A 23,833-nucleotide genomic window follows, 5' to 3' on the forward strand; every position below is an offset into this window, starting at 1 on the left:
ATACCTCGATCTAAAAGTTAGTATATAAGCAGTGCCTTTTGGTTACTCAGTTATTAGTAGCCCGCCAACTGGAGAATAGCGAATACGTTGTGATACCTGGATATACACACATATAACTCATATTTCGAACCGAATCCACTATGAAGTGCTTCATCTTGGCTGCCCTGTTGCTGGTAAATGCAGATAATTTGCATAATTAAGCTGATATTTACGAGCATCTCTGAATACATCCGATCCATTCAATTAAAGTCCGGGTTGTGCCGACTCTATAAATGTCAAATGAGTGCGGATCGCAAAGTGCAAATACGAAAGTTATACAATGTGCAAAAATTGAGCAAACATCGCGTTACATGTGAGATGAGACTTTAATCAGTGATGATGATGATGATATGACATCATGCCCCTTCTTTTTGTGATCTCTCGAGAATTGTGTAGCGTGTTAAATTGGCCATAAAGTCTGCTAACCACCCAAGCCTCGCTTTCATGGCTTAATATTTTGTTAATTGTTTTTACGCTTAATTCATTTCAGGCCACCCTAGCCAGCGGCGAGAACATCTTCAAGATCAACATAACTCCCGAGGAGGCGCAGCAGTTCCTGAACAGCGCCCAACTGCGTGGCATTGGCGACATCGAGTATGCCCCGAAAACCGGTGAGAATCCCCTGCCCGAGGCGCGCAACGAGAAGGGAGAGTTCGTCTACATGGGCCGCGTGATCGAGCATCCCGAGGAGTATGTGGAGGAGCACTACGATGCCCATCAGTACCATGGTCAGGATGGTTTGGGTCAGTTCGCCTATGGCTACAGGGACTGGAACCAGGGCAAGAACGAGAAGCGCGATGAGACGGGCAAGGTGACCGGATCGTACAAGTATGTCCAACCACATGGCCGTGACTTTGTGGCCAACTACTATGCGGATAAGACCGGTTTCCATGTGGAGGACAATCGTCCGGCACACCTTAAACTGCCGGCCACTAAGACTCCCGCTGTCCTCAAGGCCGAGGAGGAGCACTTCAAGCTGTGGGGTGAGCTGGCCGCCGCCGCTGGCCACAACCCCGATCCCTATGCCGCCGAGTACCAGCAGGAGGGTCGCTATCAGCCCACTGAGCCCGAGTACCAGCCCTACGTGCACGAGGAGCCGCCATATGTGCCCGGACCCGAGGAGACCGGCGAGCCCAAGGGCTTCTTCTATGCCTTCGACTACAATGTCCCCTTGTTGCGCAACAAGGAGGAGCGTGCCGAGCTGGAACGCCTGCGCGCCATCAACAACAAGGATGAGTAAGATTCAGATCTTGATCTAGATCCTTATGGATTTGGTGGCTCCATCGCATCGCATCCATGGATCGCCTTGTATAGGTCGTTCTGTAGAAAGTAGCTAAGACATTTTCACATATTTATTGAAATCCTTCGCAAAATAAATCGCAACTTCAAATACACTTTTGTCAAATACGATCTTTTATTATTACATACATATACATATAAAAATGTGTGTTTTTCTGTGTTGTTGGCTTTTCATCCGCTAGTGTGTGCTTGTTGTTTGTTGTAGACGCTTTTCCAGGCTGGCCCGGAAAACTCTAGATATTTCCAAGGAAACAGTATTGCATCTCTCTGAGTTCGTGAGTTTTCCAGATTTCCCACTATTGCTGTTACTAGCCACACGCATTTTTATCATTATAATTTTCTTGTCGTGTCTCTCTCTTTTCAAGTAAAATTATTGCTTTTTGCTCTTCGTTTAGAAGACTTGGGTCTTAAACTAATTTAATTTGTAATTCTAGTGTTATGTTTGTTGCTGTTTGTGTTGTTGGGTTCGTGCTATAATTTAATACTAATTTTACACGAGCATTTCTCATTTACAACCAGTTAAAAACTAGTATATATACTTTAGGGTTTTCGGTACTCGTTTCAACTCACAATTAAGGAAACTCTGGGCTCAATCTTAATACCAATTGGATGAAATCAATTTTGATTAATTCTCATACACGCTTCCTGTATGGCACCTAAAAAAAATAATGAACTAAAAACAAAAAGAAAAGTTCTTTTTGTTAGGATCCCTGCGCTTACATGCGGTTTTTCCTAGCAAACAAAATTATATTTTATTCGGTATACGTAATGTATGTGTTTTGAGTTCTTCTTAAATTCTTCGATGTGGAAACAAAATTAGATTTTCGATGGAATCACACTTGAAATTTCGTTTTTCTCTTTTATGGAAATCTGTAGCTAACTTTATATACAAAGTCATTACATGTATATACTTTTCATATGGCAGCTTTGTTCAGTCCGATATTGCAGTTGAAACTTTTTGTTTTACCATTTTTCAGTGGTGTTTCTCGAATATTTATTCGATTTCTAGTGGTTTATACTCTCTATAATATATGATTCGTGAATGGTTTCGTTTGAAGTTGAGGGATTGGGATTGGAATCCGAATTGGGTTATCACAAACAATAAACGCAGTAAAAGTTAAACATTCCAACAGTAGTATCAATTACAACACAACAAGCACGCACGGAAAATAAATAGAAGGAAATGTAGTTTCCCCTTTCGGTACCCAATAGGAGGAACTAAAAGTTAAACTTTAAAATATAAATCATAATAGCGACATTGCGGATCTGTATACTGTTTTCGCATTCGGGTATACTAAGGTACATAAGTTAGTCGTGGCACTATAGAGCCGGCTTTAAAACTCCCTCCGCTGTTTTCACTGCCCCTCAACTTCAAAGCGTGGAGATCAATCGATCCAGGGTTAGGGTTCTTGGATCTGCGAAGTTTCTTAATACTTTTGCACGGATATGGATATGGATATGGATGGATGGATTGATGGATGGATCGATGGGCAAATGTCTGGTGGGTGTATGGTTCACGATGAGATGATGTGACAATTTGGGAATGGAGCTAGTAGTTAGTCTGGGATGTGGCTAAGTGCTGGGATGTTTTATTTGGCGCATGAGTTTCATTCGACGATTACGTTTTTAAATACATTTATTCTCGTGTTTATCAACTGGTTCTTGCTAGGTTCTTGTCGCTCTCTTGGGCTTGTTGTATATAAGGCAAACTGTATGCGAATCATACATATATTGAACTATGTAAATACGTTTATCATTCTGTCAGTTAAATGCCAGGGAAGATTCTGGGAGAAGCGCTGTCGTCTATAAATGTCTATGAGCTGGAGCATGGCACAACTGTTAGTTCATCTAGTCCTGGTTCTGAGTGGCTATCCAAAAAATTGACCAACGGTGTAAACGGGTGTGTGAATGTTTGTATATATATCTGTATATATAAATCTTGTATATGCTACACGACTCTATCCACGACTCTAAGCCCTAAGTGCTGACCCAGTGACACTGTTCACTGGAGAGTGCCGCCTCCTCTAACTGTCTATCGTCCTAACTTCCCACTTACCTACGAGATTTTGTTTGTGTGTGCAAATTCAGGATTATCTCTACTTGGCCGCCGCTGCCGCTGCTGTGGCATTGGCCGGCGAAACTTTCAGCTTGATGAACATGCTATTGTCGCCGTTGCTGCCGCTGTTCAAGTCCAGCTTCTGCACCTCGCACTCCAGATTGTTGATGCAGTTCTTCTCGTACTGCGTGGTTCCGTTGTCCGAGGCGGCGGCTTTTTCTGTCGGCTGTTCACTGGGCGCCACCTTCTTCTCTTTGCTCTTTTTCAGCGCATTCAGCAGGGTCTTCTCTTTGCTCTTGCCCTCCTTGTGACTGCTGTCCTTGTCCTTGTGCTTGTTGTTCTTGAAGCGCGGGAAGATGCAGCCGTTGGGCAGGAAGCCGCCCAGTTTCTCCTTCTTTGCGGGAGCAGCAGGTGGAGGAGTTGCTGTGACAACGGGAGCCGGAGTTGGACTGGGAGATGATGTGGCTGTGGCTGTTGCTGTGGGTGCTGCGTGACTGGACGCACCATTCGTGGCTGCCGGTGGTGCAACCTTTACTTCTGGTTCGTTCTCCACTGCCACCGGCTGATTGTCCAGCACAATTGTTGATCCATTGAGCGAGCTGCCTGCATCCGTTTGATCCACGCAAGCATCCTCCGAAACTGGCGATTGCTCCTGTTGTTCAGCCTGCTCGCTGGCCACTTTGTTGTCCAGCTGCTGGGCAAACACGGCCAGGGTGATGCCATTGCCATTGCCATTTCCCTGCTCTACTAGCAGCGGCTCAGACAAGTGAGCCGGCGGCGAGCTGACCTCGTTTACTGCAGCACCAGCACTAGCTGCCCGCGATGCGTCCGGCGATTTGGGAAACATCTGTTGCGTGGTGATGTTCTGGTAGTGCTGCTGCTGGCGCTGCTGCATCATTTGCTCCTCCCTCTCGCGATCACGCTGCGCCTGAACGGCATTCCAGACATCCTTCAGCTCGCCGGAGATATCGCGATCCTTGAGTATTACGGCGTTTCTGGATATATATGACATATATTTTTATTCCTGTTTTTAATCTGGCGGTAATATATACCTGACTAATTTCACGCCTGGATTCATAGCCTCCACAAAGTCGCACATCAGTTCCACCATAGCTCGTCGCTCCTCAGGATCTTTGCTGTGACGTCCGGAGTCCTTGAGCACCTCCGGATTGGCCATTACGGCAAAGACAATGGGAGGACTGCGTGGGCTGCCAGGCGGTACCTTAAAAAATAAGGACATTAACATAAATTACCAATAAAGGAAACACCCATGAATCTTACCCGCATGCCTCCGTATAGAGGAATAGGATCGCTGGGCTCCTGCGGTATCACAATGCGCGTCCAGCTGAGGACATTGATGAAGAGCTCCTCGCCCGCCTCCGTGGTGGTGCGGATGCACATGTGGGGCTGCGGCGGATTCTTGAAGTGGCGATAGGCCCGCGAATGTCGGTAGCTGTGCGGCGGCGGTGAGGAGTTCATCAGACTGAGGCCGAGTCCTGTGATGCCATTGTTGCTGTTGCCCTCGAGTTCCTGCTGCTGCGGATCCTGGTGCATCTGCAGCTGGGTTTCCGTATCCAAATTATTGTTGTAGCTATTTGTTGTGGTTGCATTTGCAATGATGGCAGTGTTTGTATTAATCTCCTCGCTTTGTGATTGATTTTGTTGTTGTTGCTGGGATTGTTGCTCATGGGCTGAAGCCTCCGCCTCGAGTTCGGCCGCAGACATGGTTTTGGATTTTATATAACTATTCGGCAGTCTTAAGTTTAATCAGTTTCAATAAGATATCCTTTTGTTTTTCATTCGTTCACTGGGATACGTTTGAATTCGCCATGCGGCGAGTGTGTCGTGCGGCGAATTCGTTAGCCGTGTTTTTCGTCCTCTTTGTTCTACCACGCACTCACACCAAAACACCAGCTCTCTCGCTCTCGCTTACAGGTCGCCTTCTTACAACATTATTATTGCTCCTTGGATACTGGCTGCGTGCCTAACCTGTGACCTTTGGCGTAATTAATGGACTTGCCTGCATATTAGGGCCTACGGCGTATTATACCCCTCACAGTTGACACTAATATCCTCCAGAAATTCAAAGTCTTTTTATCTGGCACGCACACGAATGCAAAACACCCTTCTGCCTTCCTACACACGTACAAGTGGGAGTTGGTTGGCTGCGGGGGAGGTGGGTGAAGAAGAGAAGACAAGGTGAAAACATGAAAATGGAAAAGTTCAAAGCGTTTGCGGTGCCACACTTACACATTTCACTGATTTTCATTTATAATAATCACTTTTCCATTGCACCATGCACACAAAAACACACACAAACAAACGGGCGCAGTTACATACTTATGTATATATATACACACACGATGCGTTTTCCTGACTCGCACTCACATAATTTCCCATTAGAATGGGCAAACAATGCAGGCAGCGGAACGTGTGTGCTGCGCTGATTTTTATATTTAGCTTTTTAGCAGCTTTTCATGGCAGACGGACACACGGAAAACAGCCGATTTTTCCGACAACCCAACATAAACAAAAAACTAATGGGGCAGTGTGGCCAGATGGGGTTGCTGCGCAATTTCAGAGTGTTGCCATTTGACCAGAAACACCAGGGCTGTCGTTACGTATGTAAACAAACAATAATTAAAAACTGCATTTAAAAATAAAGTTAAACACTAAAAAAATTTTTAATAAATATTAAGCAAAAGGTCATTACAAGTTTTCTTCACACGAAGTACGAAATCGGTAAATTCCATAATCTAGTTCAACGAACTAGTTCTGCTCATCATCAATCAATTCAATGGCAGCCCTCGTCCAGCCGGTTAATTTTTTTGCACAAGCGCTGGACAGAAAAGTGTAATTAAGCGGCATAAAAGTGGTTTACATTTATAGTATAACTTTTAAATAAACAGTTAAGCATTATAATATTATTGGAAGACAAGTTTTCAACGCACAACCAAAGGATTTCGTAGAAAGTCGGCCAGCTTGTCCCGCAAATTTTCCCACAGGGGTGTGTGTATAACAAAATGGCGTCCTCGCAAGTCTCAAACAAATCGGGCTCCGGTTGGCCGCGCCGCGGAAGTCAAGGCCAAGCGGATGCAGCCAGCAGCAATAACAACGGTACCCAGAAGTACACCAACCAGGCGCTGACCATCAATCGCACCATCAACTTGTGGGTACAACACATTTCATTCATAGACACACATGATAGACGGATCGATTGTTTCAGATACCCTCTGACGAACTACACATTCGGCACCAAGGAGCCGCTCTTTGAGAAGGATCCGTCGGTGCCATCCCGATTCCAGCGGATGCGCGAGGAGTTCGACCGGATCGGAATGCGGCGCTCCGTCGAGGGAGTGCTTCTTGTCCACGAGCACGGACTGCCACATGTCTTGCTCCTGCAGCTGGGCACCACGTTCTTCAAACTGCCCGGTGGCGAGCTAAACGCTGGCGAGGATGAGGTCGAGGGCCTCAAGAGATTGCTATCCGAGGTAAGTCGAATATGGCGCTATAGTTCAACATTGTTATTTGGTCTTAACTATCACGACTTTTTTTTATTTCGTAGACGCTGGGTCGTCAGGACGGCGTAAAGCAGGAGTGGATTGTTGAGGACACGATTGGGAACTGGTGGCGGCCGAACTTTGAGCCACCGCAATATCCATACATTCCGCCGCACATCACCAAGCCCAAGGAGCACAAGAGGCTGTTCCTCGTCCAGCTACATGAAAAGGGTAAATATCCGCAGGGCGTTTTGTAAGTCCCTACGCGTAGGTATAAAGAGCACACCGTGTATCCAGAATATCCATCTCTCCATGTACTTTATATAACCTATAGATTGTTTTTGTTTGCCAAAAACCGAATACGCTAACAAACCTCATGTCATATCTTTTCAATGCTGTTTAGATACGGACGGGAACGCCAGTTACGATGTACCCTGAGCAGTTCCATTAGCGCCGTGTGTGTCGTATCTACCCAACTCTAATCTCAAGAGTCCAATGCCATTGAACAACAATCGAGCAAACAGAACAGATCAAACAGAAAAGAAACAAACAGATCGCAAAAGCTGGCGCAGGCGACTTCTTAGTTAGTTTTGATTCTAGTCCAATTGTACAACATGTCGAAAATCGAATTCAAATTGTATTTTTGCTCAGGACTGAGTGTTGGCATATTTTGTTATTTCTCGATTTTTATCATTCGAAATTCAAAGATTGTTCTTGTACTTAATTTTGTAAATATGTCGACATACTTGTGAGACTGAGCGCAGCAATGTTATCCTTCTATTTACATATTTTATTTATTTCCTAGTTTCTATTCTTACTTTTGTGAAGTGTCATGTGTTGTTCATCTTAAGGTTGTTGTGTATTTATCGAAAGCAATCCAATCCACCGGGCAGGCAGCAGAAGAGCATTGTAACGTTGCTGGCTGTCGCAGTCATGTGCCCAAATCTCGCGTGTTTTGCAGATTTGCACGCATGCAGGGCAGTCAGGTCGCAAGTCGCTCCTTAAATTAAGCACTCGTTTATGTAAACACAAGCAAATACTGTTTATACCTTTTTTGGCCCTTACTTGCTAATGCTTACGCATTCGCTGTGCGCTGAAATGAACTGATGTTGTCCACCAGTTGAAGCATTTCAGCGCACAAGTCGAACCGCACTTATCATGTATAATGTTGCTCTTAATTGAAATTATGTTCATAACTGAAAATAGGAGACATCGCTGGGCCAGCAAAGTGCCGGTCATGCTTTGCAAGTCGCAGCGAATCCAATTAATTAGTCTAACGTAACCAACTATGAATGTAAAACGAAACGCATACGACTCTTTATATCATACGGCTGCGAAATGATTCTTAATATGTAAATTGTACAACCGATTGTAATACCCCTAGATGATATATCCTGTGAATTTGAATGCTCGTTGATATCTCTACATACATGAATTCTGTCTCTATCGTTTTCCGTAATCTAGCACTATTTGCTGTACCCAAAAATTATAAGCTTGTTGCTGCGCCATTGTTCGAGCTATACGACAACTCGCAAGGGTATGGACCCATTATCTCATCTCTGCCGCAGGCCCTCTGCAGGTAAGTTAGTAAACGCATTTCGGATTTTATAGATTGACCCCATTCTTCTCTGCAGATTCAACTTTATCTACATGTAAGGGCAGACGGAGGAGGAGCCCACGTCCAGCAATAGTTAAGCATCAGCAGCAGCAGCAGCACCAACGATAGCGCTACCTAACTGATTTCAGCACCACAGATCAGCCCGTAGATTTCCATTTAATGTGTGTGTGTAAACGTACATAATTGTATTGCAGATAAAATGGAAAGCCACGCCCTTTTACTTGGCAAATAGAGTCGACAAAATTTGTGCTTTATTTGTATATCTTCATCTTTAATATCTATTTTCATGTTGGGGGTTTTGTTCTATCAACTAAATGTTAGACAATGTTTAAGAAATGTTGAGTATAGTTATGAAGATGCATTCTGGCCAACTGGCGCTATCCCTATAGCATGTACTCGGCATAGATTTGTTCGAAATATTCGCGTTTTCTGTAATTGGAAGATACACACGGGCTGGATAACATTAAGGGGTCTTGCGAATCCACAGTACAAAGCAAAATTATTAATAAAGGATCTTTTCAACCAAAGACGAGTATGTGTTGTAAAATTATCTAGCTCAGTACCGGCGGCAATTACTCTACGTACATTTCAATTTGCTATTGTTAACGTTTAATTGTGAGGCTCTAGTTTAGTTTACGGATGCTCTTCGGAGTGCGTGGCTTGTAACAAATGAACAAATCAACAAAAGTCGGAGAAGAAGCTCACAACGAAATCATCGAACTGAAGTACAGGAACCGTTTGGTGTGTTATTTTGATTAGACAATACAATCTTACAGACTAGATTAGATTTTTGTTTAATTATGCTTATGCCACACGTACAAAAGATGTTAGCAAATATTGGGTGCCTTCTGGTTTGTGATCTTCTTCACCACAACTTATTGTGATAGAACTTTAGATCGTAGTAGCCCTGATCGGTGAGGCCGCCGCCGCCGGAGGACACGGTGGACATGGCATCCGTATTGTCCTGGCCCGGCGAGATGACTTCATGACCCGGCGGACGGTTGATCTTCACAACGCCGAAATCTTCGCGCTCCATCTGATCGAACTCCATCTTGCTGCTGGGCATCACGGCCATTCCGACGCCAAACGAGCGATTCTTCATGCCCGTGTGCTGCTTGCTCAGCTGGAAAGCCGGAGCTCTCCGGTTGTCGCCCACAATGCTCTCGGCCACCTCGGGCGATCGCACGGACGGTGGAGTCGGAGTGTGGCTCTTTGGCGGCGGTGATGGTGGCGTTATCACCTCCGGTTCGGGTTTGGGTTCCGGCTCAGGCTCTGGCTCCGGTTCAACTTCTGGCTCCGGCTCATAGCTGTTGGCTTCCAAGTCGGCCAGGCTCTGGCGCTGCAGTTGCTCGGCAATCTCTGCAATATCGTGATTGCCATTGCCACTGTTGGAAGAGTTTTCAAAGCGGTTAAAACCAGTCTTTACTTAACCAACTACAATATAATAACAGCACTGAGAAACACTGAATTCATATAATTGATTTTATTGCTCGAGAAAAAAACGAAATAAGTTACGACCAACAAGTATGTAGTTAAATGTTAAATGATAAGTTATATATGTTGTAATCACAATTTGTCAGGTATTTTCGTGTGTCTTGTGTAACGGATCCGATTTAGTGGGCTGATACTCTTCATATTTTTCTTTATTTCTTGTGTTGCAATGTGGGAGGTTGGTGGTGGGTGGTGGCATGCGGCAAGTGCAGCTTCTTCTGTTTGTACTTGTACATTAAGTAAATTCATCGGTTGTATATAAATTAACTAGGCGAAAATATAAATAATTGGCTAAAATCAAAGCTTTGTACAATGGTTATTTAGGTGACATAACAGTTTATCTAGTGTCGATTTATATTTCTTTATGTGAAGCAGCCGTGTGCAATTCTTGCTTTGTCTATTTGATTCTGAAAGACAAACGAAAAAGAACAAAATGAAACCCAAATGAAGACCATACACACAAAATGATAATGCCATGGAAATTGATATTATTTAATTAAATAATTAAGCGCATTTACCTGTTTGCTTCTGCATTGCCATTGCCTTTTCCGCCCTTCGAGTTGCCGGCATGAATTATCTGCAAATAGAGAAATTTACTGGGTCAAATTCGAGGTGAAAATAATTACAGATAAGATCCGGCTATTAACTTATATTAATCGCCCATTCGTGGGCCCTACAATTCAATGAGTTTCCCTATTAATTGCCAGCTCTACAACTTAATATGTATACTATATATTATACACTTTTTGTTACCCCAAAGAAAAACCGCCACTCGGCACGCAGCCAAAATATCAACCCCCGAGATTTCGGTGCTGATACACCCACCTCATTGGACCACTCACTCTATTTAACGGGCTAAATTACAACTCTCTAATTTCTTTATTGGGAATCGTTCAATTTACACACATTCGTCCCAATATTATAGTACAGTCCAGTTTAAAGAAGGAGCTTCTTTGAAGTTGGGCTTCCTTCAGAAATTGTCGATACATTAAAACAAAACATGATGAAAGAACAGAGGTATGCACTTAGAATTTGGTGCATTTCACTCGGCGGAGATTTAATCGTTTACTGGACAGGTAAGCCGGCATCGCCGTGTCCATGTTCCGGGGACCGTACTAAATAGATCGTGGTCTGGCAGTTGGGGCACGTGGTGCACATCTCGGCTTCCGCCGGTGCCGCGGAGCCACCAGCGTTTTCTCTGGGTGCATTACTGCCGCCAGTTGCTCCTGGAGCTGGTGCTGCTCCTGCTCCTCCGGTGGTTGGCATAGTTGCCTGCGGAGCAACCGCATTCGGCGGCTGAGAGGGCTGTGGGTCAGGTGTGTGTAGTTGGTTAACCTCTTCGAAGATTGTCTATAAATGTAGTAATATTTACATATCCATTCAGAGGAGACTGATGTTGCGGCTGCAACTGATGCTGCTGCTGCTGGTTCACATATTTATTATGCATTTGTGCATCTGGTTGAATCACTTGCTGCTGCTGCTGCTGCTCGTAGCCCGTCTGCGGTGGCATTTGTTGCTGATGCTGCATCTGCTGCTGCTGATGTGGTACTTGCTGTTGATGGACATGAGCTCGTCCCGATGGTGGTGGATCCATGCGTGTCGGCTGACCGGCAGCCGGTTGTTGCACATATTGCTGTTGCATTTGCTGCTGCGAGGGCACCACTGCCGGCGGAGCCATCTGCTGCTGTGGCACGGCATCCACTGGGGGTATCTGCTGATACTGCTGCTGCTGCTGCTGTTGATGCAGCTGCTGGGTGGGAATGGGAGGCGATGCTTGCTGTCCACCAGCTGCTGCTCCTCCTACTGCGGCCTGTTGCATGTTCTCTCGATCAAGTCCAGAATGGCGGACACGGGACGGTCGAGCAAAAACGTTGGATGCCAAAAAAGCCTCATCGACATCCTGCAATCCAGAGCGACGCTGGAAGGGATTCTGATTGCGTACGGGGCCGCTGCGGCTTAGGGCGTCCAATGGACTCTTGCGAGGCTGTGATTTATCGTTTGGGTTAATGATTCCGAAAGCGTGAAGCAGCATCTTACATTATCGTTGGCATTGGTATTCCTGGACTGGCTGGGCGTCAGGCTGACCTGACTGACCTGCTTGCGACCCACTGCCGGTGCTACTCCACCACCAGCGGCATGGCGTGACTGTAAACCAAGTTATTCAGTCATCATCTCGAGGAGTGTTAGTTAGTCGACCAACTTACAGCAACGCTCGTCTTGGAGGCATGATAACCACCACCACCACCGACTTGGCGTGCCCCGGAGGCATTACCACGTTTGGCATCCATAAATTAAATCACTGGAAATTAGCAAGCCGCACGAAAAATTCAGCACAAATCGCGAGGAAAGTAGTTGATGATTTTTTTTCAGTTACAAAAAAAAAAGTGTACAAAATACAAATATATTTTTGTATACAGGAAGGAAGTCGAAAGAGCTATCCGACCGCTGGGATGTATAAATTTAAACTGAGCTAAATCCCCAGTCGCTTTCGGATCTAGAAACTGACAGATCGAAAGTTGGAGAGCTTGGCCAACTAGGATTATGTTTTTCCATCCCAATGCTTTTTGATTTCTAGCAAAAAAAAATGGGTCTCCTAATTAAACAATTAACTGGCAATTCCCTTGATTTCCTTAACTCTAGATTATTATAATAATAAATAATTATATTTAGATTTCAACGGAATGATATAAACCAACAAGATCGAAATATATGGACACCATATCCTTACGCTTGAGGAGCATCTCTCAGTACCTCTGCCATGCTGCAGGTGGGACGCTTAGCCCCATATCGTCCGGACGGAGAGATCTGTGTTATCTGCTGCAGTCGTGCATTCGGTGTTGTCTGCTGCTGCGAACCACGTCGCTGGTTAGAATCCTCGCCCAGGTAAGTAGCGCCAAAGAGGTGTGTGTTAGGACTGTTGTCGATGTGGTGTTATCGTTGGTTATCATTGGTTAACAGTTAGCGTTTCATGTGGAGAAAGAGTTAAGCATCATTAGTCATTTAGAATAAGGAATGGCCTAGATTATAATCTCTGTATATATAGATCATGGTAAAACCACAACATAATGAAGACCTAAGCTATAAGATTAACATTATGAAAAGAATTCATTCTGTTAGTAATTTTCTATATTTAAATGGTATACAAAGAATTTATGAAAGCAAAGTAAGCAAGCAACAGGCCACCATTAAAGCAATGTTATTAATCAAATCCGACCGCGTTTTATCGATCGGCGGGCTTCCTTTCGGCAAACAAACAAACAAACGGAGTAACAAATCGTAAGTCCGATTTCCATACGATATGCAAATGGGGCCAAAAGAAATGGCCCACTGGGGCCGAAAGTGAAATGTTTCCTGCGGCGGCGAAAGCAACGCCTTAATTGCCACGGACTGCGCAAGGCGGGTAAATCAGGATGGGCGACGCCTCCTGTGCTCCCAATCCGCTGCTCACCTGTTTGTGATGTGCAGGCCATTCGGGGTGCCGTGATCATGACCGTTACCATCTCCATTCCCCGATTCCCCATCGTTAAAGAATCCCTCGTAGAGCACGAAATTGTTCGCCTGCGGAATGATGCGCTTTAATCCGTAATGCTTGCTGAGAAAGGACAGTAGCTTCTCCGACGGCCGATCCACCGAGCACTTGCTTGCGGTCCACTGCTCTTCATTGAGCATCGTTTGGAAGAGACGCTTGCCCAGTCCGGAACGCTGACGGGACTCGTGCACATAGAAGTCCAGAATGGATGGAGCCTGCTCCACCATGCGCGTCTTTCCGGTTCCGTCGAATAAATAGAGATTCTTGGTGCCCACCTTCAACAGACCTAAGACGGCGCCACTGGAAAAGGTCAAAACTTGCGTTAACTATAATTAATTTACATAAGGGGGGCATTCATATTGAAGGCACTTCTAATCATCAGGAGGTATATTTCCTACTTGGCATAACTTACTTGTGACCCGCCTCATTATCTGCCAGCAGATATATGGTCTGATTGTCGCACATCCTCAGGCGCTGGGCGGTGGTCACCGGCTTGCTGAGTCCCTGCGAGGTGGCCGACAGCTGTCCCAGCTTGTCAATGATCTCCGTCATCTTGGTGGTGGCATCTCTGCGTCGTACATGCGTGGGTGAGTGTGGAAAGTGTATCGGTTAGTCGGATCAAAGCCATTAAGATCACACTCCGCGTACAATTTCAATACTCACAAACACTGACGCCGATCGCCGCGAAAGGTGTTCGGCAGGAGATTGGATGTCACCTTGATGATTGGCTGCGCGAACAGCGGCTTGATATCGAAGCGGAACTCCACCATTATGCTGCGCCCCGATTGTTGTTCTTTTGGTCCCCGTGTGCGGCACTAAGCTTGTGTATGTATGTGGTTAAAAGGCCCTGAAATTGGAAAATGAGAATTGCGAACTTAATGGAGCGTTGCGAAAGCGGTGTGCAAACAATTTGATTATCTGATGCCGCTCGATTAAACCCCACTTTGGCTTTCAGCTTTGTCTATTCCGATGTGTGGGAAGCGCTGCACATGCAATCAAGCCAGTCATTATTGCTATTGCCATAGCCAATGATTCAGCAGATGCAAGCCCACACGTGGACACAGAGAGAAATTTAGATGGCTTATATGAAAAATGTTAAATCTAACATAAATTTTATTGAATCACACATAAGTAGTACATGCAAATCTTGTTTTCAATATATATTTCCCTACTTTACAGACAGTTGTGACTTTTTCTGCGAGTGTACTTTTGGGCGCAATCCATCGGCATAAGCATTTGTTTTGCTGCTGTTGCCGACTCCGCCTGTTGACCTAAATCAGTGCATTAGACTCGGATTACAATAGAAACTGTTGCGTTTCGCCGGCGAATCCCTTGCGACAGGAATAGGGATATGGCTTCCGTTTCGATGGGGCATGGCTGTCAGGACGAAACGTTGGTCGCTTGCATGCCGCCGCCACTGCCTTTGTTAATTCGCAAGTGCAACGAACTCGGCGATAACGCAGAGCAGAGCTTTCAATTGTAATTACCTTTGATGGGGCGGGGCAGCAAAACTTTTCCCTTTGTTACGATTTTGTCAGGGGGAAAAGTTAAACTTAAAACTATCTGCCGCAGCAGCGCTGCCCGAGTTTCCAGTGCGATAGCAACAGAAAAGCGTCGCAAATGACGTGTTTTCATTTCATTTTTACATATCAACAATACTTACAGTATAGCCCACAAAAGTATGGCCAATTAAGGCTTAAAACGTTTTAACACTTGGAGAATTTGTTACAATTTTTAGATCTTGGTACCAATCTGGATATTTCAATTTGAATATGACGAAAAAATGGTGCATTACTTATCAAAAATATTTTGGCTTTTGGGTGCTAGTTGCACGACATCGGCTGTATGTGGCACATGTTGATGGCCCCCAGCAAAGGGGCCTACATTGTTGTTGTTATTGCAATGGCTGTTTATTTTTCCAGTGCACAACCGTTGACGTTGCCATACACAATCAGCCCACTTTGTAACTGTTTATGAAGCAACCTCAAGCGATGCAAAACAAAAATACAAGAGGACATAAAACGAAAGAACCAGAACAACAAAGAAAACCACGCTCCGCATTAAGGGGTGAGTGCAAGAGGGAGACTGCAGTTCTTGTGCTCCCCTTTTGCTCCACTTGTAAATGTGTCAAGTGAGCTTGACTCTCTTCCACTTACATACATGTACGTGCAGGTGTGCTGTGAATGTGAGAGCGTGAGAGAGTTAATCAGCGGAATTAAAATCGCGTGCAGCCGTAAACAAGTCGAGTGTCAGAGAGGAAAGGGGGATCGTCACATTCAATTTAACGGTTAATCAGTAGACAGCGCACAAACAACAATGCGGCATGGAAACAGCAGTAAAAAAAATACAAATCAATCGAGAGGTGCAGACAATTGGCAACCCAAATATAAATAGTCATTTCCCGATTAAACTGCCTAATACAGCAATTTCGCCAAGCCTTCAGTCTGGAATAATAGCCATTAAGCCGAGCCTATCAGCTGTCGGCTGCAAAAAAACAATCCCACAAAGTGTCGTGTCATTATGCAAGCCCCCGGCATTTTGGTCTGGAAGTGGGCGGAAATAGTTGGGGGTGTGGCCAAAGTTCTCCATTACAGAACAGCTGTCAACTGACTCGCCAAATACCGCAGTGTATATGGAAGTACAGTAAACTGTTTATAAGTCGAAATGTTTCTTAAACAAATGCTTCCATGCTCGATATCCTAGCATTATTACCTCTATGAAAAGCCCATTCAAAACGATGTGTTAGAAAGTAGGCAACAAAAAATTTAGATTATTCTGAAATGCCAACAAACTAATAGTTCAAACTTTTAATGGTCTTTAGTTGTTCGAGATTAAGAGTTTCGACTGCTCAACGAATTTTTTGTGAATTAGAACCATTATCGCGACGGGCACTCAATGGGCATAATAAATTAGTCAGCTCGGATACTTTGCCATGCGGTCCGGATCAGGTGACGAGCCTACCTCTATTTAGTTTGTATGTCCAGGGAAAGTATGTACATATACAAAATGGAAACGGACTCGTTTGGAAATTTATGCAGCAACAAGGTCAATCGATAAATGCAGAACCGAAAGGTACACCCAAAACCCAAAACGAGTTGCCAAGGTAAAACAAAAAATAACGGGAAACGACAGGTGCCGCAGCCGCTGACAGGCTCAGGTAAAGGTACAGGTGTGGTCGGAGCCGTTATTCCCTTGGATTTTTCTTCCTTCTTTGGTTATTTGGTCGCTCAAGGCAACGGCAATTAAAAGCAGTCAACTGTTTACGGCTTTGTTTAGTGGAAGTCGTTGGACGAAGTAAGCTTTAAATATGCATGAGAACATGTTCAAACATGCACATGCACGCATTGCACGCAATGAATTGTTTATCGTTATCGATAACGTGGCATTGGAATACTTATTGCGGTCTAGCCGCAGTTAACTTTTTGTTGTTTTTGAGCTGTTTACCACGAACGGAACGATCGCAAACGATCAAAACAACTTGTTATTCTACAATTGCGAAAAAAGTGCCATAGCAACGATAACAAAAACAAGAAACCGCAGAGAGAATTGCATTTACAGCCGTCATTGTTGTTTTTGCCACTTGCAATTGCACGCCCCTCGGTTTTGTTGTTGATTTGTATCTAATTACCGGAGGCTCAAAAGTCAAATCATGAATGTCCGGAGAGAAAATTGAGAAAAGATACTTCACCTTACATGAAAGCCTATGACACTGCAACAGTAGCTATAAATTGCATCAGAATGTCGGACTGGAACAGTTTAAATATAAGTCTAGCCGATTTAAAAAAAAACCTAAGGCTTACACCAGCGTTAATCAGCTGAGATTTCGGTTATTTTCCACATCAATGATTAAGCATTAATGCAAAAAAGAATGTATTGGAAACAGGGGGGATCAATCAGACGCAAAAAGTACACTTCGTTTTGAAAGTGATAAGCACCATGCGCCCGTGTTCGGATTTTACCAGACATCATTTCTAGAACCGGGGTCATAAATGCCACACTTGTTATTTGTTTGTCGATAATTTTTGAGGTAGTCTTTCGATGTCTGGACCCAGAACCCGGTCTCCTGCTGGAAAATCTGGTTCTAGGCGGTTCTTCTAAGCACTCGAGTGTCGCGAGTTTAATGACAGCTCAACCATAATTGTTCCTATTGTTTATATATTTTGTGATAAGCAGACATTGTCGCATTCATGCAGCACATGTTGGGATCAAAGGTTCACGTTCCCCCTAAACCAATTCTCTCTCAATTGAAACTGATTAAATGAAAATTGAGTGTAATTCGCGGATAAAAATATAAACCATAGAAGTAAGGGTATTCTGGAAGTCTTCTTAACTGACCGAAAAACGAAAACGTTTGGGAGTTTGTAACAAAAAGGCATTTTTCTCACACTCGCACACTAGTAATGCTTATCGTTCGATCGCTACACTGAAAAGAAATCAACTGCCGGTACATTTTGTAAGAATGAATTACAATTATTGGTATTTCGATTTGAATTGAATTTGTTGAGCTTAAAATTGTTATGCAAATCATCTAGTTCGACAAAAATAGTTTCGTCTGGACATACATTTTTCTTTCCGTGTGGTCGGTAATCATTTTTTCGTTCCGTGTGGTCAGTGTGAAAAGAGAGAACGACAAAAAGAGAGAAACCGCTTTTGTGTGCGTTGAGCGGGTTTTCTTAAAAGAGCGATCGACTGTTTTTGAGTCACTTGTGAAAAATCAGTCATCGCGAGCAGTTTGACTAAGGAAAACCCGCTGGCACACACAAACCGTAACCACTTATCAAACAAAAACAAATAACAGCTGGCCCGCAACGCGAAGCGCGTGTGCAAAAAGAAACGAGAAAACATACACAACAAAAAAGCACAAGATATAAGGGATACACAAAAAGAGAAGCAGTGGAAAATTTTGGGCACCAAACACAGCCGAAGCTTTTACGCCAAACGTTAAACGAAAAGTCAAAACTTAAACCCCTTCCAAAAATCACAACGTGTTCGCCGGTCAAGATGAGCGGTTCCGTATTGAGTTTGGCGCGTCCTGCAGCAGCCACAAATGGCCATAATCTGCTGGCCAAGCAGCTGAATTGCAATGGCAATGGCACCACCGATGGCGCGGCCAAAACCACTGTGGCCTCGGCCATAACACCGCCCAAGCAGCCCCAGCTGGCGGCCAAGGTCATCCAGCAGTCGCAGATCGTCTGTTTCGATGTGGACTCCACGGTGATTTGCGAGGAGGGCATCGACGAACTGGCCGAATATTGTGGCAAGGGAAGTGAGGTGGCTCGCGTTACCAAGGAGGCGATGGGCGGTGCCATGACCTTCCAGGATGCCCTCAAAATCCGCTTGAACATCATACGACCGACACAGCAGCAAGTGAGGGATTTTATCCAGGAGCGACCCAGTACACTGAGCAAAAACGTGAAACGTTTCTTCAGCCATTTGAAGGCGGAGGGCAAACAGGTTTACTTGATCTCCGGCGGATTCGATTGCCTAATTGCGCCCGTGGCCAATGAATTGGGTATTCCCCTGAAAAATGTCTATGCCAACAAGATGCTTTTCGATTATCTGGGCGACTATGATAGCTTTGATATCAACCAGCCCACTTCGCGTTCCGGCGGAAAGGCAGAGGCCATCGCCCTGATAAGGAAGGAGAATAACGACGATTCCCTAATCACCATGATCGGCGATGGAGCCACCGATCTGGAGGCCGTACCGCCAGCCAACTACTTTATAGGTTTCGGTGGCAATGTCGTGCGGCCGGAGGTCTATCGCCGTGCACAGTATTACGTAACGGACTTTGAGCAGCTGATGGGGCAGTGAGATACGTATAAGTAAGGCGGTGGGGGAGTGGTGAATTTAGTATTTGAAATCAACGTGTTATAGCTCGTAGTGATGCACATGTTTATGCCCAAGTATGTGTGTAATAATATATACGTTAGTTCGTAATTAAACAAGAATAAAAAGCGATAGTAAAATAATGGAAAACGAACAAGTGAAATCAACTTTGTAACTGTTAACTTAACAGAGCATGTTAAGCGCGCACTGTTAGTGAATCAACAGAAGTTGTAAAAATACAGGGTGCGCCTTTATGCTAATGAACAGTTCAAGCTTTGGCATCCAACTGTAAGCAATTTATTCAATTTAAAGAATTTCCATGCACATAATATATGTATATATACAAATTTATGGCGAATGAAAATGAAAAAAACAACAACAAAAGTTTAAATAAATGTTTCAATACAAATTACTTTATTAAATAAAACATTAATTTTTCTATTGAATTGCATGTTGTATACTTTATTGGAATTTTTGATTGTGGGTATTACTGAATTGAATAGTACAAAACTTTATAGTTTTTGATGTCTTATAGCCGGCAACCAATTAAAGCCTAAATGTTTTAAACGCAGCCTTGCAGAGCAATTAGCAGTTGCAATAATAGCCCATTAGGTTACAACAATAAAACAAATCCACTTTTCATGACGAATTTACTTTCGACTTCTGACGTCTTTCGAAACCAGTAAGTCTATAAGCCTATTATATCTACATACCAGAATAAAATGATAACAATGGACTGAAAGGTGAGGGGTCGTGGGAAAATAAATAATTAGTGGGCAGCCGATTCCAGATTTCAACTTTCAAAATTTTGGATAAATGAAATTCTTTATGGATTGAAGCCAAATTGAAAGCTACCTCGACAATGGGAGAATTTTTATTAGGCATATGGACATTTGTAGCAAAACTCATTCAGTTTTTAAACATTAAATTTGTTGCTTTACTTGAGATTGAAGACCAGCTGTTTAATTGCCCAAGCTTGATTTCCTTTCGATTTTAGCAAGGAAGGTGCCAGCAATTGGCGGCTCAAAAGGCCGTTAAAAACCAAAAAACAACGCCTCTGCGGCAATTATCAATTGCTGTAATCGACTCCAGCGGAGTTAAAACAGTTGGCAAGCAAAAACAAAGGCAAGGCCGAAGCGTGGGTGCCAGCATTGGGCGGTAAACCATGAATGGTACGGGCGGTTTGGCGGTCAACGTCATCGTGTTTAATTGGCGGCGGGAAACGCTTTGAGCCAGCTTAAATGTGGACCATATTAGGCGTGATTCGACTGCCGTTTGAACGGCATAGGGGCGTGAATTAAGGCTGCATTCGAACGCAGAACGGGAAGAAAGCAACCGCCGATGATATCACCATCCTAATGAACTGGGCTTAAAAGGCCCTGCAGCCCAAGTGAATTTAAATCACTCAATTTGGGCACTACAGTAGGGATTCTATAAAGAAGCCCTTCTGAAGTTAAGGTGTATGTAGAATAGTTTCTGAAGTTTTTTCACAACAATTCTCATTATACGTTATTTTATCTAAATAGTTAAAAGTTCAAATTTATTATTTATTTTCTCTAGTGGATGTTCCACTGTGGATGCCAATTAAATGACGTGGATTTTGGAAAATAGCCACACTTGAGGGGAGTGCAGACCCAATAGAAGTTCCATTCTGTACAATCGTGGATGCCATGCAAATGAGGCGCTTCTTAGCCATTTCTGCGTGGCCGCTGGTGTCTTTGTCTACTGGTCATGACTTCAGAGCCCGTCGCATGACGTAAAGATGTTTTATTTATGTGCCCACTGAGCCACAAGGCAGCGGCACGAAAGCGGTGGGCAGCGGAATGGAAATGGGTATGAAAAACTGGCATAAACGTAAACAGAAAGCTTGACGAAGTAGACTTACCGCAACGCTTGGAACGGTTAAACACAACGGCCTCGGAGGGATTGGGCTTGGTAATCGAAATATTTCACGGATTCGCGTTCCAGTTTCCAGTGACACGGCGAATGCACTACTCCGGCTTTTCCGCTGCAATTTTCGGATGCTTACGGATGCTGCGCGTTGCTATTTGGTCGTAGCTATGTATCTCACTCACTCACACGTCGGCGGGGCGGGGGTTTGTCTTGTTTTATTGATTTTAAATTTTGTCTCAAATTGAACCCAAAAAAAAACGCCGTTGAAAATTGGCGAGCCTTTCTTATTTCTGTTTTTTACTATTTGTTTTGCTTTAAAACAGAATTCCACACACCTGGTAATTCGCCGCGGTTTGTTGCTTTTGTTTGTTTGTGTATGTATACGCGCCGCTTTGGGAATCGTAGTAAAGAACCGGATGACTTGTGGCCGTAGCCGTGACGTGTGGATATTGCGCGAAAGTTGGTTAGTAACTGAACATCGTTTGCGGCGAGCACAGATTTTTGGGGGTGAAGTTTTCTTTGGAGTCAGGCGAAGCTTTGGCTTGCCACATAGAGATGGCAAACTGGTGACGGGTCAATCGATAGGTTAGGTATGGGAGTCTTCATAAGTGACAGTTCCAATATTTTCAATATAATAAAATTTGAGTAACGTAATCCAAGCAACTAGCATTCTTAGTTGAATTTTTATATCTTCTTTTGCATTATTGAAATGATAAGCTCATTAGAACCCCCTTTAAGCTCCACCACTGACCAACTATCGATATGCCTGCTAGCTGCGGTCACACTTCCAGCGCTGTAGTACGGCCACACTTTCGCGAATACGGTCCCACCTTCAGTAATATCCGAATTACTAATAACAAAGGCTTGCAGCCGCCTACAGCTGCGGAAAAAGGACCAGCAGGAAGCCAAATCGCTGCCACACGCCCACAGCCACCGCACAAATGCCGAAGAATGGCGATGCCGGTAACCGGAGCGGTTCCGGGACAACCAGCGACGGCTGCATCTATCCGGACGACGTCATAATGGGCGTGGGTGTTGCATTCAACGTGCGGTACACGGGATGCGTTGAGGTCAAGACCTCAATGAAATCCCTGGACTTCGAGACCCGTACGCAGCTGGCGCGGTAAGTGAGCAATAGCCATGAGTCACAGCAGTATTATCATGTTTGTTCGCCTTTGCATTCAGAGAGTGCATCAATCGAGTTTGCGAGGCGGCCGGTTTAAAGTCTGCTGGCAAGCGGAGACTAACCAACTTCATATCGGATCGACCCAGCATGCAGCACGCCGGCACCAACATCATCATTAATGTATCGAGCCGAGCTCTGTCGCTGAGCAACGTGGAAACGGGCGAGGTTATAGCCAATCACAATATGCCGCGCATATCGTTCGCCTCCGGCGGTGACAATGACACCCTCGACTTCCTCGCATACATAGCCAAGAACGAGGATGAATGGCGGGCGTGTTATGTCCTAGAATGCGCTGGCGGCCAAAGCGAGGATCTAATAGTGACCATTGGCAAGGCTTTTGCCTTGCGCTTCAACGCTCTAAGTAGGCTCAATGATCCCTCGACGGATTGCAACATCAATCAAAGCTGCAAGGAGAATGTGAAGGAGTACTACAACGATTTGCCAAACAAGCTGCCACCAGAAGTGCCGGAACCACAACAACAGCAGGTGCAGCAGCCTCTCCATCCGCATGCGCCTCGTGTGGCACAACTGAATCTGAAGAAGTCACGCGATCGCCTGAGCAGCAACCTCATCGACCTCAACTCCCCGCCTCCCGATCAAACGACCAATAAGTTAGGTCACTTTGATCCTCTCCAAGCGACCACAGCTGCCAATTCTGTTTTGCCCTCTGTTCGCGATGTATTCGACGGACCGCAATGCCCGCTCACAGCGGAGGTGTGGTTCCATGCGGGCATATCCAGACCAATATCGGAGCGCTTGCTGCAGCAGGACGGCGACTTTCTGGTGCGCGAGTCACAGGGAAAGCGGGGCCAGTACGTACTAACCGGATTAGAGGGCAAGACGCCCAAGCATCTGCTTCTCATCGATCCCGAGGGCGTGGTCCGAACCAAAGATCGCATCTTCGACAGCATTAGCCATCTGATCAACTACCACTGGGCACACGCGCTGCCCATCATTTCGGAGGATTCCGAGCTGGTCTTGCGTAATCCGGTGCGAAGACCACAGCAGGATCAGGCTGCGTCGCCCATTACATCAGCATCTTCCTGAACCGGAGGGCACAATCATACGTGTAGCTACCACCCATCATATACATAACAAATAATTATATATACTGGCATCAGCGTACACGATTAGATTTAAATATTGTGCACTCGTAGAATATCTTTTATATATCGTCTGTATAAAAACGAACCCATATATTTATGGATTGAATATAAACATATTTACAAATATGTGCGTGTCTACAGTATTTTCCATTCGAATGCGAATAAAGATGATAAACGGAACACAGACTTGGGGTTATTGAATTTTGACCGAGTTTCCTGCCTGGTGAGCCACTTTGGAAACGATGTTCACATGGGATATTTTTCAATCGAATACGCATAATAGAAAC

At 44.7% G+C, this 23,833-nt stretch overlaps 7 protein-coding genes across 11 annotated transcripts; 4 read left to right on the forward strand and 3 right to left on the reverse strand.

Annotated features, from left to right (window-relative positions):
* The first annotated feature begins 36 nt into the window (after nucleotides 1-36).
* LOC6605021 lies at nucleotides 37-1,433 on the forward strand. The gene is made up of 2 exons (XM_032718384.1): nucleotides 37-173; nucleotides 530-1,433. Exons 1-2 carry the CDS (start codon nucleotides 141-143, stop codon nucleotides 1,277-1,279), a joined length of 783 nt encoding a protein of 260 aa, XP_032574275.1. The 5' UTR covers nucleotides 37-140; the 3' UTR covers nucleotides 1,280-1,433.
* An 860-nt stretch (nucleotides 1,434-2,293) lies between these two features.
* LOC6605022 lies at nucleotides 2,294-5,941 on the reverse strand. Of its 2 annotated transcripts, none has more exons than XM_032718375.1 (4): nucleotides 5,735-5,941; nucleotides 4,676-5,559; nucleotides 4,447-4,616; nucleotides 2,294-4,389 (listed from the first exon to the last, which is right to left on the reverse strand). In XM_032718375.1, exons 2-4 carry the CDS (start codon nucleotides 5,117-5,119, stop codon nucleotides 3,435-3,437), a joined length of 1,569 nt encoding a protein of 522 aa, XP_032574266.1. In that variant the 5' UTR covers nucleotides 5,120-5,559; nucleotides 5,735-5,941; the 3' UTR covers nucleotides 2,294-3,434. The 2 variants fall into 2 exon arrangements, with proteins under 2 accessions (XP_032574266.1, XP_032574264.1); XM_032718373.1 differs by having other exon boundaries at nucleotides 5,645-5,941.
* Nucleotides 5,942-6,183: 242 nt separating this feature from the next.
* LOC6605023 (cleavage and polyadenylation specificity factor subunit 5) lies at nucleotides 6,184-8,766 on the forward strand. Of its 2 annotated transcripts, XM_032718385.1 has the most exons (5): nucleotides 6,185-6,563; nucleotides 6,621-6,885; nucleotides 6,960-7,125; nucleotides 8,359-8,473; nucleotides 8,529-8,766. In XM_032718385.1, the coding sequence occupies exons 1-5, from the start codon at nucleotides 6,418-6,420 to the stop codon at nucleotides 8,548-8,550; spliced, it is 714 nt and encodes a 237-aa protein (XP_032574276.1). In that variant the 5' UTR covers nucleotides 6,185-6,417; the 3' UTR covers nucleotides 8,551-8,766. The 2 variants fall into 2 exon arrangements, with proteins under 2 accessions (XP_002029866.1, XP_032574276.1); XM_002029830.2 differs by lacking the exons at nucleotides 8,359-8,473; nucleotides 8,529-8,766 and adding an exon at nucleotides 7,298-7,400 and having other exon boundaries at nucleotides 6,184-6,563.
* Nucleotides 8,747-21,794, reverse strand: LOC6605026 (alpha-tubulin N-acetyltransferase 1). Of its 3 annotated transcripts, none has more exons than XM_032718376.1 (7): nucleotides 21,247-21,794; nucleotides 14,196-14,379; nucleotides 13,945-14,100; nucleotides 13,452-13,832; nucleotides 12,755-12,917; nucleotides 10,522-10,580; nucleotides 8,747-9,897 (listed from the first exon to the last, which is right to left on the reverse strand). In XM_032718376.1, exons 2-7 carry the CDS (start codon nucleotides 14,300-14,302, stop codon nucleotides 9,378-9,380), a joined length of 1,386 nt encoding a protein of 461 aa, XP_032574267.1. In that variant the 5' UTR covers nucleotides 14,303-14,379; nucleotides 21,247-21,794; the 3' UTR covers nucleotides 8,747-9,377. The 3 variants fall into 3 exon arrangements, 2 of the variants coding, with proteins under 2 accessions (XP_032574267.1, XP_032574268.1); XR_004361736.1 differs by lacking the exon at nucleotides 8,747-9,897 and adding an exon at nucleotides 9,974-10,410 and having other exon boundaries at nucleotides 12,732-12,917; nucleotides 21,247-21,793; XM_032718377.1 differs by lacking the exon at nucleotides 8,747-9,897 and adding an exon at nucleotides 9,974-10,410 and having other exon boundaries at nucleotides 21,247-21,791.
* On the reverse strand, nucleotides 10,850-12,675 carry LOC6605025 (mediator of RNA polymerase II transcription subunit 15). The gene is made up of 4 exons (XM_002029832.2): nucleotides 12,208-12,675; nucleotides 12,041-12,148; nucleotides 11,376-11,987; nucleotides 10,850-11,308 (listed from the first exon to the last, which is right to left on the reverse strand). The coding sequence occupies exons 1-4, from the start codon at nucleotides 12,289-12,291 to the stop codon at nucleotides 11,069-11,071; spliced, it is 1,044 nt and encodes a 347-aa protein (XP_002029868.2). The 5' UTR covers nucleotides 12,292-12,675; the 3' UTR covers nucleotides 10,850-11,068.
* LOC6605027 (phosphoserine phosphatase) lies at nucleotides 18,228-19,515 on the forward strand. The gene has a single exon (XM_002029834.2). It carries the CDS (start codon nucleotides 18,534-18,536, stop codon nucleotides 19,344-19,346), a length of 813 nt encoding a protein of 270 aa, XP_002029870.1. The 5' UTR covers nucleotides 18,228-18,533; the 3' UTR covers nucleotides 19,347-19,515.
* Nucleotides 21,795-22,057: 263 nt separating the features above from the next.
* On the forward strand, nucleotides 22,058-23,726 carry LOC6605028 (SHC-transforming protein 4). Its single transcript, XM_002029835.2, has 2 exons — nucleotides 22,058-22,377; nucleotides 22,440-23,726. Exons 1-2 carry the CDS (start codon nucleotides 22,196-22,198, stop codon nucleotides 23,485-23,487), a joined length of 1,230 nt encoding a protein of 409 aa, XP_002029871.1. The 5' UTR covers nucleotides 22,058-22,195; the 3' UTR covers nucleotides 23,488-23,726.
* The last annotated feature ends 107 nt before the right edge of the window (nucleotides 23,727-23,833 follow it).

This window comes from Drosophila sechellia, chromosome 3L (genome assembly GCF_004382195.2).
Source record: "Drosophila sechellia strain sech25 chromosome 3L, ASM438219v1, whole genome shotgun sequence".
Taxonomy (NCBI): domain Eukaryota; kingdom Metazoa; phylum Arthropoda; class Insecta; order Diptera; family Drosophilidae; genus Drosophila; species Drosophila sechellia.

What these genes read in the sequence shown, in the direction of transcription:
- LOC6605021 (XM_032718384.1), top strand. Translation starts at nt 141, where the DNA reads ATGAAGTGCTTCATCTTGGCTGCCCTGTTGCTG. An exon ending in TCTTGGCTGCCCTGTTGCTG is followed by an intron (nt 174 to 529) that starts GTAAATGCAGAT and finishes AATTCATTTCAG; the next exon opens with GCCACCCTAGCCAGCGGCGA.
- LOC6605022 (XM_032718375.1), bottom strand. Translation starts at nt 5,119, where the DNA reads ATGTCTGCGGCCGAACTCGAGGCGGAGGCTTCAGCCCATGAGCAACAA. An exon ending in CTCTATACGGAGGCATGCGG is followed by an intron (nt 4,617 to 4,675) that starts GTAAGATTCATG and finishes TTATTTTTTAAG; the next exon opens with GTACCGCCTGGCAGCCCACG. An exon ending in CCAGGCGTGAAATTAGTCAG is followed by an intron (nt 4,390 to 4,446) that starts GTATATATTACC and finishes ATATATATCCAG; the next exon opens with AAACGCCGTAATACTCAAGG.
- LOC6605023 (XM_032718385.1), top strand. Translation starts at nt 6,418, where the DNA reads ATGGCGTCCTCGCAAGTCTCAAACAAATCGGGCTCCGGTTGGCCGCGC. An exon ending in ATCAATCGCACCATCAACTT is followed by an intron (nt 6,564 to 6,620) that starts GTGGGTACAACA and finishes CGATTGTTTCAG; the next exon opens with ATACCCTCTGACGAACTACA. An exon ending in CTGCCGCAGGCCCTCTGCAG is followed by an intron (nt 8,474 to 8,528) that starts GTAAGTTAGTAA and finishes TCTTCTCTGCAG; the next exon opens with ATTCAACTTTATCTACATGT.
- LOC6605025 (XM_002029832.2), bottom strand. Translation starts at nt 12,291, where the DNA reads ATGGATGCCAAACGTGGTAATGCCTCCGGGGCACGCCAAGTCGGTGGT. An exon ending in CCTCCAAGACGAGCGTTGCT is followed by an intron (nt 12,149 to 12,207) that starts GTAAGTTGGTCG and finishes CTTGGTTTACAG; the next exon opens with TCACGCCATGCCGCTGGTGG. An exon ending in AGTCTCCTCTGAATGGATAT is followed by an intron (nt 11,309 to 11,375) that starts GTAAATATTACT and finishes CCTGACCCACAG; the next exon opens with CCCTCTCAGCCGCCGAATGC.
- LOC6605026 (XM_032718376.1), bottom strand. Translation starts at nt 14,302, where the DNA reads ATGGTGGAGTTCCGCTTCGATATCAAGCCGCTGTTCGCGCAGCCAATC. An exon ending in GGCCTGCACATCACAAACAG is followed by an intron (nt 12,918 to 13,451) that starts GTGAGCAGCGGA and finishes CATCGACAACAG; the next exon opens with TCCTAACACACACCTCTTTG. An exon ending in CCACCTGCAGCATGGCAGAG is followed by an intron (nt 10,581 to 12,754) that starts GTACTGAGAGAT and finishes CTCTATTTGCAG; the next exon opens with ATAATTCATGCCGGCAACTC.
- LOC6605027 (XM_002029834.2), top strand. Translation starts at nt 18,534, where the DNA reads ATGAGCGGTTCCGTATTGAGTTTGGCGCGTCCTGCAGCAGCCACAAAT.
- LOC6605028 (XM_002029835.2), top strand. Translation starts at nt 22,196, where the DNA reads ATGCCGAAGAATGGCGATGCCGGTAACCGGAGCGGTTCCGGGACAACC. An exon ending in ACCCGTACGCAGCTGGCGCG is followed by an intron (nt 22,378 to 22,439) that starts GTAAGTGAGCAA and finishes CTTTGCATTCAG; the next exon opens with AGAGTGCATCAATCGAGTTT.